This window comes from Vanacampus margaritifer, chromosome 19 (genome assembly GCF_051991255.1).
Source record: "Vanacampus margaritifer isolate UIUO_Vmar chromosome 19, RoL_Vmar_1.0, whole genome shotgun sequence".
Lineage (NCBI taxonomy): Eukaryota > Metazoa > Chordata > Actinopteri > Syngnathiformes > Syngnathidae > Vanacampus > Vanacampus margaritifer.
The window spans coordinates 13,420,831-13,437,414 of record NC_135450.1 but is presented as its reverse complement, the minus strand read 5'-3'; the positions used below and the strand labels follow the sequence as shown (position 1 = coordinate 13,437,414).

At 42.1% G+C, this 16,584-nt stretch overlaps 2 protein-coding genes across 3 annotated transcripts in view; both read left to right on the top strand.

Annotated features, from left to right (window-relative positions):
• Positions 1–9,944, top strand: part of susd6 (sushi domain containing 6) — a 34,208-nt gene extending 24,264 nt beyond the window's left edge. For both annotated transcript variants that reach the window (XM_077552387.1, XM_077552388.1), the window contains exons 3-7: positions 3,424–3,618; positions 3,707–3,901; positions 3,979–4,117; positions 6,020–6,483; positions 7,934–9,944. In XM_077552387.1, the coding sequence (XP_077408513.1) occupies positions 3,424–3,618; positions 3,707–3,901; positions 3,979–4,117; positions 6,020–6,483; positions 7,934–7,959 (1,019 nt within the window). In that variant the 3' untranslated portion in view covers positions 7,960–9,944. The remainder of the gene's footprint in view (positions 1–3,423; positions 3,619–3,706; positions 3,902–3,978; positions 4,118–6,019; positions 6,484–7,933) is intronic.
• A 448-nt stretch (positions 9,945–10,392) lies between these two features.
• Positions 10,393–16,371, top strand: srsf5b (serine and arginine rich splicing factor 5b). Its single transcript, XM_077552506.1, has 8 exons — positions 10,393–10,538; positions 10,763–10,908; positions 11,748–11,818; positions 11,959–12,120; positions 12,195–12,267; positions 13,394–13,467; positions 13,556–13,663; positions 14,902–16,371. The coding sequence occupies exons 2-8, from the start codon at positions 10,783–10,785 to the stop codon at positions 15,599–15,601; spliced, it is 1,314 nt and encodes a 437-aa protein (XP_077408632.1). The 5' UTR covers positions 10,393–10,538; positions 10,763–10,782; the 3' UTR covers positions 15,602–16,371.
• Positions 16,372–16,584: the final 213 nt, after the last annotated feature.

Genomic DNA, 16,584 nt, shown 5'->3' with positions numbered 1-16,584 from the left:
CATAGTGGCGACGACTGAGAACTGTTTATGAGCCACATATCTCAACATGTGCTATAAGCTATTAAGTTATGATTGGGGTTTGTAAAATGTTTGTCTTTGGCAGATGTTAGCCACTTGTTTTGGTCCACTTGCATTTGTTTTTGCGGCACAAAGATACCGAAATTAGTCCCTAGATGGATTCAGGAAGTACAGATTGCATTTAATGTGTTTGTTGACAATTTTGCGCCGCCAGTTTAAAGTCCAGTTTTTTTCCTGGAAGATTACAGGAAGTAGGTTGAGTTGTTGCGGTCATTGTGCCTTTGTGTTGTGAACACACCGGCAAAATACAGACGCTCCCCAACTTACGAACGAGTTACGTTCCGAGCGATCGTTCGTAAGGTGAATTTGTTCGTAAGTTGCTTCAGTGCTATATTTTGTATTATAATTTATGTTTAAAGAGAATACGTACAGTACTGTACTACGTATGTTAGAGAGAGAGAGCGAGAGACACACACACAGTATGTACATGTACGTAATAAGATAAATAAAATGAAATTTAACTTACTTTTGGAAGATGTACTCGATGCTTAAGGATTTGATGGAGGAGGAAGAGGAGGATTTTATATCATGAGAGGTTCTTCGTCGTCGCTGGAATGGGCTTCAAAAATTACTTCCTCCTCCGTAACTTCAATGTAGGAAGAAGTTGAGGGTCGCGGAGAAGAAGATGAGGGTTGATGAGTATCTTCCTTGGAGGATTTACTAGAAACTGGCCGAAAGAAGCGATCTAACGACGATTGCACAGTTTTCTTCATTTTTCATCATAAATGATGCGGTAGCACTGTATGGCATCATTCAATTGATTTGCAACCTTTGTGCAACGTTCAATATTTGGGTCTTGCTGCTCGAAGAGTGCGATGGCTTTATCTATGAGCGACAGGCGTTTCTTCTTCTTCTTCCTCCTCCTCGACACGTTGCTGAGCCTCCAATGCTGGGTGAGCTCTCACAGCGCCAAGCGTCGGTATTAGCGGCGGAAAGAAGCACTGCAGTACTCGGAAAAAGGTGCGCAATACAAAATCGAACTTACAGCATCTCTTTCCGAACATTTTTTGACATGCGCGCAGACATGTTCGTATGTACCGTTGTTCGTAACACGAATGTTCGTAAGTAGGGGAGCGTCTGTAAATGGTTGTTTCAGTTTATTCAGAAAAGTTTATTATGAGATCTCTAGTGTTGCATTAAAACTGTATTATTTATTGCAAATCTGTTTTCTCACAATAGGCGAGGCACGTTTTAATTGTATGGCACATTTCATACACAAGGCAACTCGATGTGCTTTACACAAAGAAAGCAACAAACACAGCAGTTAACATTCAGAAGCAAAACAGAGAAAAAAGTAGCTTACAAAAATTACTTAAAGAACATACATTGACAATGTTAAAACATTAAAGACATTTTCCTCGATAATTAAAAGAAAAAGAAAAAAAATAAATATATTTTTTAAAAGACCTTAACTCTTTGACTGCCAAAAACGTTAAATAACGTTTAGTAAAATCCTATGGAGGAGTGCCAAAGACGTTAAAAAACGTTTGTTTCAAAACAGAGGTGAAACTAACCATTTTCTATTGTTGATTACTGAAAAACGGAGTAAGGTAGAAACAAACTTTTTTTTCTGATGAAAGATGAGAGTCCAATCTTTCATTTGGTAGTATGTGTGTTTCCATAGTCCAAACACATCATTTTCTGCGGACCTTGAAAGATCAGTCAAAAATGCTTAAATCGGCTGGCACCCACGGCATCCCTTTTCTGAAAACGTCTGGCAGTCAAAGAGTTAATCAAAGGTGTAGGGGGAAAAAAAGCAAAGTTTTTAACCTGGATTTAAAAGCATTTACACTCGGGGGCTGACTTCACTTCTGTTGGCAATTTATTCCATTTGTGTGCAGCATAACAGCTGAATGCAGCTACACCCTGTTTACTTTGAACTCTGTTTTCCACTAATTGACCCAACTCTGCTGATCTCAGAGCCCTGCTGGGTTTGCATTCAATCAGCATTTCTTGAATATAGCAATATGTAACCTATTCAGTTCGACCCTTCACAATGCAACTTTGTATGTCTGGAACTTAAATTTAGTCACAACCGTCAAGCAGTTTAAGATGAATAATAGTGAAAGTGAAGTCATCTTGCAGCAGGTGCTTGGATTTCAAGTTAGACCCGCTTGACTGAGCAGCCTATTGGCTGCTCCAAATGCATGCGTGTGTGTTTTGTGCTTGAGTCTCAAGAGTTGCCACACACCATAGGAGATATTATCTCACGCTACAGTGGAGGAAAATAGTCTAATGCACTATTAATCAAGTGAAACTATATATAATATAGTGCTTGTTGTCGCATGTGAATCCACTCATGGTACTCGAGGTTGCGATGGCACACAGCAGGGCGGTCCCCACCACACCTGCCATTTTGATACAGTGCCTCTGCCTTTGTGGCGTCAAATGTATCCCAGATTCAAGGAGCCAAGTCCCTTGAGCTGTAATTATCTCTTCCACCTGTCAACCTGACTTGAGTTTCCCTGTGAAAAGTTGTTTGACCCACCGGCAGTAAACCACAGAGACCAGCAGACGTTCAGTTTAATGAAGTACTCTACATATTCGTACTGCACTTTAAATCTAAGGCTCTTTGAAAGGCAGAAGAAAAGCTTGCTTGTACTTGTTTTTGTTTTTTAACACTAATGCCTTGTACATTTTCAAAATTGTTATCAAATTCCAACTCACACGGAAATAGAATGTGAATGCTAATGACTTAAAGTAGCACTAAGGAACTTTCAACCTTAATAAAATATCTCTTCTGATGAAACATAGACTTAAATCTAGTTGAATGGTGCCTTTGCCATGGCCTGAGGGGGTCTGCATCATTTTTACTGGCGCTAAACAACTTTGAGGAGGATGGTAGGAACACTGCCACACAAAAAAACTACAAATGTACTGACTGCTTTATGGCATAAGTCACTTCCCCCTCTACCCATTCGTTACAAAGACGAAAGTCAATTTGAATGTTGACGCACAGTTACTACTTTCCTGGCAGAAGCTGCAAAACAACTGAAAGGTTTTATCTGAGGAGACCAAAAAGGAAAAGGGAAGCTACCCAGAGAAAAGGAAAACCAGGATTAACATTGGCTGGCGTGAGCTAAAAAAAAGACGCAATGCGCTTGTCCTCATGAGAAATGTGGTCTTCCTTCAGTCATAACATTACCGCTTTTGCCCATATAATCAACGTAAACTGAAAGTTCCTTAGTGTTGCTTTAAGTGCTCTCTACTTAGTTCTACTTGCGTCCTGTGAACATCGGCAACAACAACAAAAAATGCATGACTTAATGTAAAAGTCACCAGTTTTTTTGTCTCAGTAGCAGCCATCTAATCCCAATTCCTGCCATGTTGTTGTTTATCGTGTAGGTTGTGCCCAGCCACCTGCCGCGCAGCATGGCGAACTGCTGAACCAGACTGAGGCCAACAGGGACTCCTTTCCCGCGGGCGCTGTTCTGACCTATGTCTGTGAGCCTGGATACACTGCAGATGGACCTACCAGCATCACTTGTGACAGTTCGGGATCCTGGTCCAATCAACCCCCACGCTGTGTTAAAAGCAACGGTATGGGGGGGGGTCAAAATTCCGAACTAATATGTTGCCAGCATTAGTCAACTGTGTTTGTGAAAATGGATGTCCGCTCCCTCGCCAGTGTGTTCGCCCCCCACTGAACCGGAGAATGGTGGCTACCGGTGCCATCCGCCGGGCTGCCACCGCCTCACCCATAAGACGGTCATCGAGTACTTCTGCGATGAGGGCTACGCGCTGAAAGCAGACTACAAGTTTCTCACCTGTGAGAATGGCGAGTGGGACACGCCCATGCAGATCAGCTGCCGACTCAGTCAAGGTCCGTCCCCCTACACCAGCCTTTTTCATTTTCGGTGTTTGCGGGACATTTCCTCTCTATCTTCTCTTCTCCTACAGACAAGGAGCCAAGCTCTCCGCTCGGCATCCCAGCTCTGTCTATTGTGGCATCCACTGCTAGTTCGGTGGCGCTCATCTTGCTTCTCGTCGTGCTGTTTGTACTCGTGCAGCCCAAACTCAAGTCGTTCCATCACAGCAGGTAAGGCGGACAAGTATTTTTAGCCTGTATAATTGCAATCCAATGTCATATGTTAATTTGAGAGCTGAGCGAAAGGAAAGTCGCGTCAGAGATGATAAGTGTAACTGGTTTATGCATTTCCAGAAGGGGTGTCAGGCCATTAAAATTTTTAATAATAATAATTAATCGTATGACTTCAATAGTAAACTCACGATTCATCGCAAATATCATGTTTTAAATGTACAATAAGATGCACAATAAATTGATTTTTTAATACTCTTGTTAACATAAAAGTGGGGGGAAAAATGTTAAACAAATAGAAATATGGCTGCATCTTTTAGTTATTGATAGCCTACAGTAATTTCATAATTATTCATAAAATGTAGTTAAAATTCAAAAGATGTCCTGTACTGTAAAAAAAACAAGTGTGATATTGATTTGTGTTAAGGTCATTTTTCTGCCACTAGATGGCATACTTGCATTTGTGAGACATTGGTGACAGCTCAGTGCATTTTTTCATATTATGAGCTATCTAATCTTTAACATGAAGTAATTTGTCACAAGTTATTTGTGAAATTCTGCACATTTTTAAAATTGTAAAATACAACTTGATCCCAGTGTCCACAAATATATGCATTATTATTCAATTTATTACTTCTAAATTTTGACATGGACATGTCTGCTGCGTTGCAACTGGAATTCCCCCAGTACATGCTTTTCAAGTACGGGGCGGTCATTAATTGCACATAAAAATAAAAATAAACTTGTGGCGTTAAAGGAATTTTAAATTAACTCACTAATTTTGGCACTCCTAATTTTTAGTCATGATTTATTTCCAGGTCTTAACAAGCACACAAAGCGCTAATGCAGATTTTTTTACACATTTCATTGACAGCCAAGTCAAAGTGTGAAACATGCTTCACACTCATGATAAGCACTAGTTAAATATATGTGTGATAAAGCTATTGAGATATTAAAGACGAACACTGCTTGCGCTGTTTACATTCATGGACCCGACTGCAAATCCGTTGCCGGTAAAGCTGTCTTCATCCAACAAGATTGCTGCAATAAAACTGCTAACTCAAGTGTCATCATCATTCGGGGTCACATTGCCCATCCATTTTGGTACCTCAACGTGGCTGTGCGACTCTTGTTTTATCTCAAGAGGTTAGAACAGTAATTGATGACACGCCCCGCTTGGCCCTCATTGGCTGCAGTTGATCTCGCTACATTGCTTGGCCTATCCGTGCTGCAGGGAATTTAGTGCGCTCAGTAGTCGACTTGTGACTGTTGTGATGGTACGTTGTGTGATATTAAAAAAAATATATATATATTATGGTGTTCCACAGGGTTCAATTCTGGGGCCTCTGTTAATTTCGTTGCTTCTGCTGTCCCTATGTCTTAAATAAAATTTAAAAAATCATTTTATTTTTCAGTAAAGAAGTGAAACTGATGGCATTCAACAAGGTTAAGAACCACTGGGTTGGAATGTTTTGAAATCAAAATGTTCACACCTCGAAACGACAAATTGTTTTGTCGTATTGTTTCTTGTAAAGTGCCTCCAATTCACCCCATAGTGACACAGCAGATCCGTCTTTGTTGAAACCCGAATGGATGGAAAAAAACGACCTACTTGTTTTGCAAGATTCTTGAAATAGCTGGGAAAGTAAAATGCGAGAAGCGCTTTTGTCTCATCTGTGACTTTAATGATTAAAGGCCACGATAATTTGGTCATTAGCACACTTTGTGAAACCCGGCAGAGCGTACGTAGCCAGACTGGGGATTGTACAGTCGAGGCTTATCGCCTTCACCCACTTCTGTGGTATGCAGCGCACATGACTGCACAGTACCTATTCCGCCTGACCATGCTTTTGTGATACCGTGTCTGGCCTGCTTCACTCTCTTTCTTCGTCTGCCCATCAGGAGGGAGCAAGGAATCTCAGGCCAATCCGGCTCCATCATGGTTGAGGGCGTTCAGGTGGCACTGCCGTCTTATGAAGAAGCTGTGTATGGAAATGCTCCGGGCGCCCCTCCTCCTCCTCCTTCACCACCCCCTCCTCCAGCTCCTCCGGAGTCCAGAGTCCCTATCGTTCTGTCGGAGGGTCTCCCTCAGGGGGCCACGGGGGGCCAAGGTCCCAGCGAAAGCCATCACCATCACAGAGACTTGGACTTCTGTTTCCCATCCACCTCGTCCTCATTCCCCTCCCACCATCATGCAGAGACGGTGCTTGTTCACCAGGCTCCCTCTTCCTCCTCTTCCTTATCGTCGTGGGCTCGAGAGCACCCTGGGGGTGCGTGTGCGGCCCCTCTACCTCTCCGTAGAGACTCTGAGAGCAGCGACCAGCACAGTCTGCTCTCTGTCACTTCTGCAGATGACTTTTCTGATGGTAAGCTGTGGTGCCAGTGGCACGATGTCAATGTTCATGGCTTTTGAATGGTGACGTACTTGATAGTATTTCTAGTTTCCTATTCTACTGGTGAGTAGAGCTGAGGTCAGGCAGTGTGTACAGGGGTCGGCAACCTTTCCTGTCAAGAGAGCCATTTTAGGCCTAATAAATGAAAAAAATAAAAAAAACATTAAAAAATTGATAATAACAATCTTAGGCTAGTGTACTGAGGGCCTAAGAGCTAATTAGTGCTGCACCAAAACACAAAATTATGCAGCATCCAATTTTCTTCTATTTTTTTTGTTTTATTATTATTTATGTTTTTTTTTTTTCATACTTCATTTTTCATGCTTTTTCAATTGCAATTCAAAAAAGTATTTTATGGTAATGTTCTACCTTTCTTTTGTTTTTCTTACTTTTTGAGCCTTATTATGCTATTTTTATTCAATTCGCTGACATTTTTTGCATTTTTTATGGTAATTTTCTGCTTTTCTTCTTCAATTTTATGGTCTCTAAGTTTTTCATCTTTTTCTAAAAACTAACAAAATTTGGACTGACCTTTTTTGGAATATTTAATTCTTCATTTTTATCTAAAGTGTGTATTCATTTGAATAATATTTTATCTAAAAATACAAATATGCAAAAAAAAAAAAAAACTAATTTCTACTAAGAGAGACACACGGAGCTATGAGAGAGGGACGAGAGAGCCGCAATTGGCTCCAGAGCCGCAGGTTGCAGACCCCTGGTAAAGTAGAAAGGGGCACATAACTGCAAAAGAATGTGTAACACACCACGCTTTCTACAAAAAGAGTCCCAACACAATAAGTGCCGTATAAAAGGAAACAAATGGCTTTCAGTCCCCACTCTTGTAATCCGCTGTTTTCAAAATTGGCGCTTTTGTGTCCTTTACATTCTTTTCATGTTGTGTCTGCTCAATCTGGTCTTTATCTTTCTTTGCCAAAAGTGATCCAAAACCCTTCATTCGCGCCATTGTGGAGGATTGATTTCAGAGCAAAACATGCATTCAAACGTATTAAAACACTTTTTTTTTTTTATATATTTCTTTGCGCCGGTTCTCACTGCTAAGAAAAGGGAGACTTTTGTATCGCTGATATTATTCAAAAAAAGAGGACAAGTATGCATGCTTCAAGCTGTTTTTGTTACTCCCAGTTGAATTTGCTGTAAAACTGACATAAACAAAAGAAAATATAAACACCAAAATGGTCAACCAAACCATATACTAACAAATTCTTGAATGCTAACAATGTTATACGAAACATCACAGACAGGCTAACAAACATTAGCATAGATGTAAAGGCCGTTCTAAACCTTCAAACAAGTGCTACTTTTACACACACAACCGCATCATACATCATCATCAGCTACTTACTACTAGTTTTGATTCCGAATCCCTGCTCACTTCCACTATTGTGTCTCGTCTCCCCTGCAGATATTCCCTTGCTGAAGGAAGCATAAATCCTGCCAGCGAGCTAGCAGCAGTCTCCCCGTCTCTCTCTGCTGACCAGGACCGAGAGTGTCTGTCACCCCGCCCGCCACTAACCCCCAAAACACCCCTCACAGGCCAGCAGGGACAGGACAAGAACTTTGCCCCCGCGCAACCTTCTTTTGCCATCGCTACAGACGCAAAAAAAAAACAAACAAAAGCCATCAACCAGTACATACTGCGCCACAAGCACTGATGGAACGCCAGAGGAGCCAAGTTGAGACGAGACAAAGCGGCGCCACCTCATTAAAAATCCTTTACAGCCTTTGTATACGATTCAAACATAAAGAGGCTCCATCTGAGAAACAGTATAGCGATCAATGGATTCAAAACAGGAAATGTTAAGAAGTTGCTCCTGGCCCCTTATAGTGTTCCGAATTGTCTTCCCGCTGTACTTGAAGAGATGTGAGTGACAGTTGGGTGTTGCGGCTCTCTTTGTGAATGCTGCATGTTGTTGTTTTTTTTTTTTTTCGTTGTTTTGGTTTTTTTTTGGTGATGGCTGTCACGGCGTCGTGGTCCACTCTGAATTAAGCATGAAGCCTCCTCTGTATGTATCGCTCCCTCGCTGGCTGTCTCTGTATCCAGGCAACATCCAGCATATCCGGGGATCAGTTGGGATGAGTCGAAAGCAGCGCGGCGATCTGCTTCTTTGTACCTGGAAGGAGAGAGCTTGCGTTCCTCTTCTGTTGCATGAATAGGGTCGATTGTTGTTTGGGTTACGAGACGCGACGCTACATCTAGACTCGGAAGTGAAATGCGAGAGCTCTCGGGCCGAAGAAGGGCTGTCATTGGTCGTGACTAAATTTAAAATTAGCTGAGAGAAAAATGCTCCTGTATTTATTGTTTGACGTGCGGCTCAGTTTGTTTTGCTTTGACGATTCTGTATTTGTGTGTGTGTGTGTGTGTGTGTGTGTCGGCATTTTTGTGTATGAAGCAGAAGAGGGCATGTTCTCAATAAAGTACGCCTGATAACAGCCATTTCCGGATCACCCCCCCCTACTCAGATGAGAGGTAATATTCCGCGTTGCTTGACCAACAAAAGCAGCGAAACACAAATAGTGCAGCGATGAATTCCGAACACGTCCGTGTGTATTATTAACATTTATGCTGACTGGTATCTCCCTCGAGAAATGGCTTTGCACCCATTATCACATTGATGTGAAAATACCACATTTGTGCATTATTGACATAACTGCAACTGGTTGCAGTGAAATAAATAAAAAAAAAATGGAATAATTATGTTTTGTATACCCTGGCCCCCCAAGCGCGTAAAGCCAAGAGCATATTTTTGTTGTTCTCCGTCTTACTGTCATAAGGTGTGTTTTTTTTTTTGTGGTTAAGCTGTCCACCATGAACACAGCATGACCCCCTTTTTCATGATTATTGCTAACAGAATGTTGCCTTAGACCTGTACTTTTTTTTTTTTCATGTATTATCTTAAGCATCCGCTTTGGTGGCTGCTTTTTCACTATTGCAGCGTTTTCTGTTTTCCCCAAAGGCCTTACTCTATTCTTTTCTATTCTATGCATACAATTGTCTTTATCATGTTTATTTTGTCGTCAAAAAAAAACAAAACAGCCCAATCCTTTCTGTCCATCCCTTTGCTTTACAGCTACTGTGATTATACTGACAATTTCACGCGCCTCTGTGTTTCATAATTGTTTTTATTTTCAACCTGGCGTAAACTATTATGGGGTTAAAGTTTTTAAAAAAATATAATTTAAAAAAAAAAGCAATTTACGTTGTGTTTAGAGTGACACTGTTGTACAGTGTCCCTTCCCTGAAAATAACTGGTTACAGTTCACTTTCATTCTTGGTTTGAATGCTTTCAATTTCTGAATCTTCCCCTGTACATGGCAGTGGGTGTGAGAATATTAATTTAATATTTGTATAAAGTTTAATTTAATTTTACAGTGTGTATATAACTTTCTAATTAAAGCTTTCTTTTGAATGTGAATGGTGTGTCATTTATTGAAGTTTATGTAAAGACTTTGGTAAGCCAGCTAGTAAGTTGAGCTGACACTTGTATTGTGGTATAAAGTACTGTAAAAATAAAAATACATTAATCCATTTTTTTTATACACCCTGGAGTCTACTGGCAAGTCAATCACAGGGCACATACAGAATATGAAAACAATTTTATTACAGTTTTGGAACGGGTGCTCTTTGACCTATAATACTCAGCATTATGGCACTGGTTAATCAGTAACTAATTTATTTTTTCTTCTGTTGTGATAAATGATCAGATTAGTGACCATACAGAGAGAAATAACCCTGCCCTTTTGTTAGGCAGCCAACATCTTTAAAGAATCAAGTATTGCGGTTCCTGTTTTGCATCATGTGTTGTATGGGAAGGACACCTCGTGGTGTGTATGTGAAATTACTCAAACCAAATCTCATCTCGGGACTTCGGCTTTTTCCGACTTTTTCCGGCCTTTTCCGTCATCTGCAGTCATTGTCACATGGACAGGAGAGGTGCACGGCTCCATTTTGTTTCGTCTTCTGTTTGACGTCTATAGTTGCCAGGCAGCCCTCCAAGCCCCCTCTCAAGGTATTTAGTCCTAAAAACTTTATTCATCTTAAAATGTCATAGTTTATGGTTGAAATGTCACGGATAGTTTCACATATATTACTCGCTATCGCCTTTGTTTTAAGGCTTGCGTTTAGATGCTAGCTAGGCCGCGCTAGCTTGAGTGCCGAACGACACCTGTTCAAAGTGAGAGCTACGACAACGTATTAATTACAATTGATGTCATTATGTGCATTTGTTAATAGATAAGCCCACTGCTTTCAAGATGAGTGGATCTCGTATATTCATCGGCCGACTAAGCCCCTCAGCCAGGGAGAAGGATGTGGAGAGATTCTTCAAAGGATACGGACGTATCCGAGACATCGACCTGAAGAGAGGTTTTGGCTTTGTGGTAAGGTGTAAGTTACTAAGGAAGGATTTATTCCAATAATGTGTTTTTAAACTATTTTAAGCTGTCAATTGCTTACTTAAGCAAGTAAGCAGAGATGTCAGAAGTACTCGCACTATGTACTGACTAGTTGAAGTACACATAATTGAGTAAATCAATAAAAGTACTGTGAAAATAGAAGTAGCCTACACATTCAACTAATTGAGTACAAGTTTTTAAGAAGTACTAGGTTTTAAAAATGAAAAAAAAAACTACATTATGTCTGACTCCTGTTTATATAAATGGTACAATGAAAACAAAAGTGTTGGGTGTTGTGAGAGATCATCAGGCTTTTTACAGGAAATTAGCCAATTAAGTTACCAGAATATTATTATTAGATTCTAATTCTAGAGTCTGAAAGCGAGTATTTTTAGCCTTGTCGCCTTTTTTTGTTTGCGGAAAGCCTTTGCGCTGGTAGGCAGAATTTCCGCTTTTCCATGTTGCATTTGTGATTGATGCGAGGGTAAAAAAAAAAAGTCAAAAAATGCTTAACAGTTTGTATGTTACTTATTGAATTGTAGCATATCTTTAAATAAGACAGCGGGTGGTTAATGTCGACGTAATCACGTCAAAAAAGTAGTCGTTGCTAGTCACACATGCAATGTTTCACCTAACAAATTTTCAAAAGTGAATCGATGAAAACGTTGCTTACAATGACTATTTTAATTGTCTATTGCGTCACTTATTTGGGGGTTAACTTTTTCTATACACAAGAATTGGCAGGATATGCTGACAGATTTTTATTAATTCTTTAAAAGGAAAAAGCTTCTTAATCAGAACGCACTGTGCTTTATTTAATGCAGGAGTTTGAGGATCCCAGAGATGCTGAAGATGCTGTGTATGATCTTGATGGTAAAGAACTGTGTAATGAAAGGTGAGCAGTTGTTTTTTATTTTTTTGCTGTCAGTAATGGCCGCTGTGTGCAATGTAATATGTAGTAAATATGGCCTAATGAAATCCACACAATTTGTAAAGCACTCAAAACATTTATTTTTTTTGTGTCTCTGATGTCAGAGTGACCATAGAGCACGCTCGTGTACGTCTACGTGCCGGTCGAGGTGGTCGGGGAGGAGGAGGAGGAGGTGGCGGCAGCAGTGGGGGTGGTGGTGGTGGTGGTGGTGGTGGAGGAGGCCGCTTCCCCGATCGTTACGGTCGAGGCGCTCAGAACAATCGGAGGTATGGCATATTCACACTTCATCGTGTACCTTGGAACTTTTTACGGTAATTTTTATTCTGCCTCGTCGTTTCAGTCGAAACCCTCCTCCGATGCGTACTGAGAACCGTCTGATTGTGGAGAACTTGTCCTCCCGTGTCAGCTGGCAGGTCAGTATTGCCACAAATTTGTTTTTGATTTCAAAGCGAGTATTTTATGCGCTAAACATGCTATGAGGCCTCCATAACAATTTTTGTAAATGTAGAATTTCAGTGCAAAATTGCTGTAGTTTTGCCTAACTTTGGTAATGCAGTTGAGTCACATTTTTATAATGTTTAAGATCTATTTCAGTACAAATTAACTTACAACAAAAATTAATCTGTTCTGGTGTTCCAATTTTAACCAATTCTTCACCCCTTTATTTGCCAGCCTGACTGTTGTGTCATGTGGAAGAGCTCGCTTATGGTGGAGTTAACCCCTTCTGGGTCCTTCTGTCGGGGTTGAGCCCGTGGTGTCAGCCAGTCTGTCCTACTCCTACTAGTTGAAGCCTGCTGGTCATGTGAGCGCTCGCTCCTCACTCGGGGGAAGCGCTGGCGGCCTCTTCGCTCGCTCGCAACGCCCTCTGTCCAAGGCAGGGGGCGCCAGGCGGTGGGAGAGGAAACAGGGAGTTGACAGAAAGCAGGAGGAGAGAGCGCGAGTCGATGGCCGCGTTGATCGATGGTTCGTTAAATTGAGGGGCTTCGATCGATCGATATCCCCCCTCCCCACACTGGCGTTCCCGCACGTCGCGAGAGAGAGAGAGCGAGAGCGTGTGAAAACCTCCCCCGGTGCCTGTGGATATAATCTGCTGTTACCCCAAAGGGTTTGGCTCTCAGGTAGTAGTTTCCTCTCTTCCACCCTGTTCACTCTCTTTGCTGAGGCGGGGTGCCGAGGCAGGGGCGGTCCCGGTGCAGAGCCCTGAGAAAACAGGGCTCGTTGTGCCAAATTCTGCCCAAATGACGCCACTGCAGTTTAATTCATGCAGATGGTGTTCATGTCTCTGTAGTTCTAAATAGAGGACGGCACAAGAATCTCAAAACTGCAACACATTGGCTGATCCTAAACTTAATAAGATTGTGTTTCGGTCCCAAATGCGGTCGTGTTGAAGATGCGGCCGGTTGATAGGTTTGAGTTTCTTGGCCCCCCTCATGTAGCCTCAGTAGTTGCAATCTAATCATCTCTCCTTCAAATCACTTTTATCTCATCTGTTTGACTGTCCGTGTCTCTCCCTGCATTAACCGCTCTTTGCATGTGTAGGACCTGAAAGATTTCATGAGGCAAGCTGGAGAGGTCACATTTGCAGATGCACATCGACCTAAACTCAACGAAGGGTGAGTTGTAGTCATCGACTTAGCGCTTCTCTGGACAAAGTGTATGAGTGTGAATTTATCCACAACATGTCTGATATTCTCTTTCCAGGGTGGTTGAGTTTGCCTCTTACAGCGACCTGAAAAATGCTGTTGAGAAACTGTCTGGAAAGGAGATCAATGGCAGAAAAATCAAGCTCATTGAGGCATCCCAGAAGAGGTGAGTTCTCATGAGGATTTACATTTATTAGTAGTTGTAACAACTGTCTAATTGGGCTCCTTACCTACCTTAAAAAATAAATAGACAGAATAGAATAAATGAAATAGAACCAACTTTCAACAGAAAAACAGCGACCCCCAGTGTTGATATTGGGCAACGACGAGTTTTTTTTTATTGGGTCACAAACATGGCAGAATTGTAAATTTTCCTCGCTGCTATAGCTAAAATTGTAGCTAAAATTAAATGGATGAGAAATAAAAAGAGTGTTAATTTATATGGAACTAGATTGTGGTTGCAAATTCTTCTCATTTAATGAAGTGGCTGATGAAGAGGAATAAAATTATTATGTCCATTTTGCGTGTTCCAAAATTTGAAGACAGATTTAATGTAAGAAAAAACACCTTTGCAAAAATGATTTAATCTAACAGAGATCTCTGGACATCGTGACAGGCTCCAAACATCACATAACAGGTGGAATTTCAGAGTGCCGAATGTGTCTCTTCCGCATGTAAAATGGCTTCTTATAGTTAAACAGACCGCCTCTCTTTCATTTGTAGACAAAACATACTCTCTGGGTACTTTTCCATGAGCGATGGCGAAAACAAAGTCAGGGGTGTGTGTTCGAAGCAGATTCTGTTCTCAAAGACCAAATGTGTTTTCGCACAGGACGCTGAGAAGGAATTTTTTAGACTAAACAATATGTTCCAGCTTAGTTTAAGGTCAAATTATACTGAGTTCAACACTACCTCACATCTACAAAACATTTCGGCATGGTTAATATAAAGAATTAAAATGTTAATAAATGAAATTAAAGAATTTAAATGTTAATAATATCTAACACTGACTAAGGAGACGTATTATACAGACATTCAACACAACCAGTTGTTCCTCCTTTTTGTAAGATTGCTTCCTAATTGGCTATGGTTCCATTTCATCTCACAATAGCGCAGTCCCCGGCATGACCGACCTCGGTGTTGACCCCACAGACCTAAGGATTGGAAAAACCCCTCTGAATTAAGATTTCGCTGTAGGATGATCACTTGGGATTATCTTTCAGAGACAATCGGGCCTTTGCTGAATTAGATAGGCAGGGATAAAAAAAACATTTTTCTCTGAAATTCAACTCAAAATCTTAAATGTCCTACCCTTACCTACCCTACTAATAACTGTAACTGACTTACCTACATACTACCTGCCTACCTCGATAGTTAACTCTTCACTGTTGTTGCATTCTGAAGGTCAAGAAGTCGTTCCCGCTCCAGGAGTTCATCTCGCTCCCGTTCCTGCTCACGTTCTCGATCCCGTGATCGCTCTTCATCCGGCAGTCACAGGCGCTCTGGCAGTCCCAGGCGCCCTGGCAGTCCCGGGCGCCCTGGCAGTCCTAGGCGCTCCGGCAGTCCTAGGCGCTCCGGCAGTCCCAGGCGCTCCGGCAGTCCCGGGCGCCCTGGCAGTCCCAGGCGCTCCGGCAGTCCTCGGCGCTCCGGCAGTCCTCGGCGCTCCGGCAGTCCTCGGCGCTCCGGCAGTCCCGGGCGCTCCGGCAGTCCTCGGCGCTCCGGCAGTCCCAGGCGCTCCGGCAGTCCCAGGCGCTCCGGCAGTCCCAGGCGCTCCGGCAGTCCCAGGCGCTCTCGCAGTCCCAGACGCTCTCGCAGTCCCGGGCGCTCCGGCAGTCCCAGACGCTCTCGCAGTCCCAGGCGCTCCGGCAGTCCGGGGCGCTCTCGCAGTCCCAGACGCTCCGGCAGCCCAGCCAAAACCCGCAGTCGCTCCTGCAGCCGCTCCCCAACTGGCAACGCAACCCTCCCTAACTCCAAGTCGGCGGATCCAAACAAACGTTCCATATCCGCTAGCCCTCCTCCACGTCCTCCTCATGAGGAAGGCCCTGGCTCCCGGTCTCAATCTCGTTCCCGCTCCCGTTCTCCTTCCACTGAAAGCCAGCGTTAACTCACCGCATTGTCTTGGGAGAATCCGTTTCGGAGAGGTTTGTTAAAGCTCAACACTGCTTGGATAGAAAGGTATGTTTTTTTTTTTTGTAGTGATTATTGGGTGTTTTTGATACATAAGCGAGTAATTAATTTGTAATTAATTATTCTTCCTCTTGAGACACTTCACATTGTCTTCCCCAATACCATCTTCCGCTCTGTTCCCCTGCATCCTTTGGTGAGTCACTTTAGGTTTTGGGACATTTGAATTGATTACATAACACATTTTTACCTACAGGTACAATCAGTTGCTTTTTTTTTTTTCTTTCTTTCTTTTTTGCCAACCAAAACCCAAGGATTGTTATTAACTTCACACTCTGTCATGTCAACATATTGGGAAGTCCATCATGAGAAGAACAAATCAATGTCAAAGTGCGTGTTTTGAAAAGAATGCAGGAGGACGATCTAATTGGCTATGTTCCTGAGACATATTTGTTAAGACACGCTCGCTACATGCTTTCCGCTTTGGGCCTTAGTCTCCTTAAAATAGGTCGCTTAGACTGTTGCTTCTTATTTCATGCACTTTTTTTTTTTATGAGTTCTGAAAGTTATTGTGGGGGGTTGAATGTGAGAGTGTATACATGTAATTTGACACTGTGAGTGATGTTAATGTGTTTTGGAACAATACAGCCTTTTGTATATAAGGGTTTTGTTTTCAATAAATACATAAAAAATAGGGGACAATTGTGTGTCGGACATATTGTATCTATTAAAGTGGTTTTAACAATCTCACACACTTTGACTTCGTCACTGAATGTCCATCCGCCCACTTAATAAAGTATACCCGTAGCCTGTCACCAGGAGGTGCAGTTTAGTCAGACAACAACTGAGCAGGAACTGAACCTGCTCTGCCTCCATGGAAGAAGTAGTTGTGGAAATTTATTGCAAAATAGTCACATAAAGTAAGTTCGTCCGGACACAAGCTTGTTATGAAGAAAATCTGGC

Bases quoted from the DNA above. Each gene is read 5' to 3' on its own strand.
- srsf5b (XM_077552506.1), top strand. From the start codon at position 10,783: ATGAGTGGATCTCGTATATTCATCGGCCGACTAAGCCCCTCAGCCAGG. The intron at 11,819-11,958 runs GTGAGCAGTTGT...CTCTGATGTCAG, and splicing joins AAAGAACTGTGTAATGAAAG to AGTGACCATAGAGCACGCTC. The intron at 13,468-13,555 runs GTGAGTTGTAGT...TTCTCTTTCCAG, and splicing joins CGACCTAAACTCAACGAAGG to GGTGGTTGAGTTTGCCTCTT.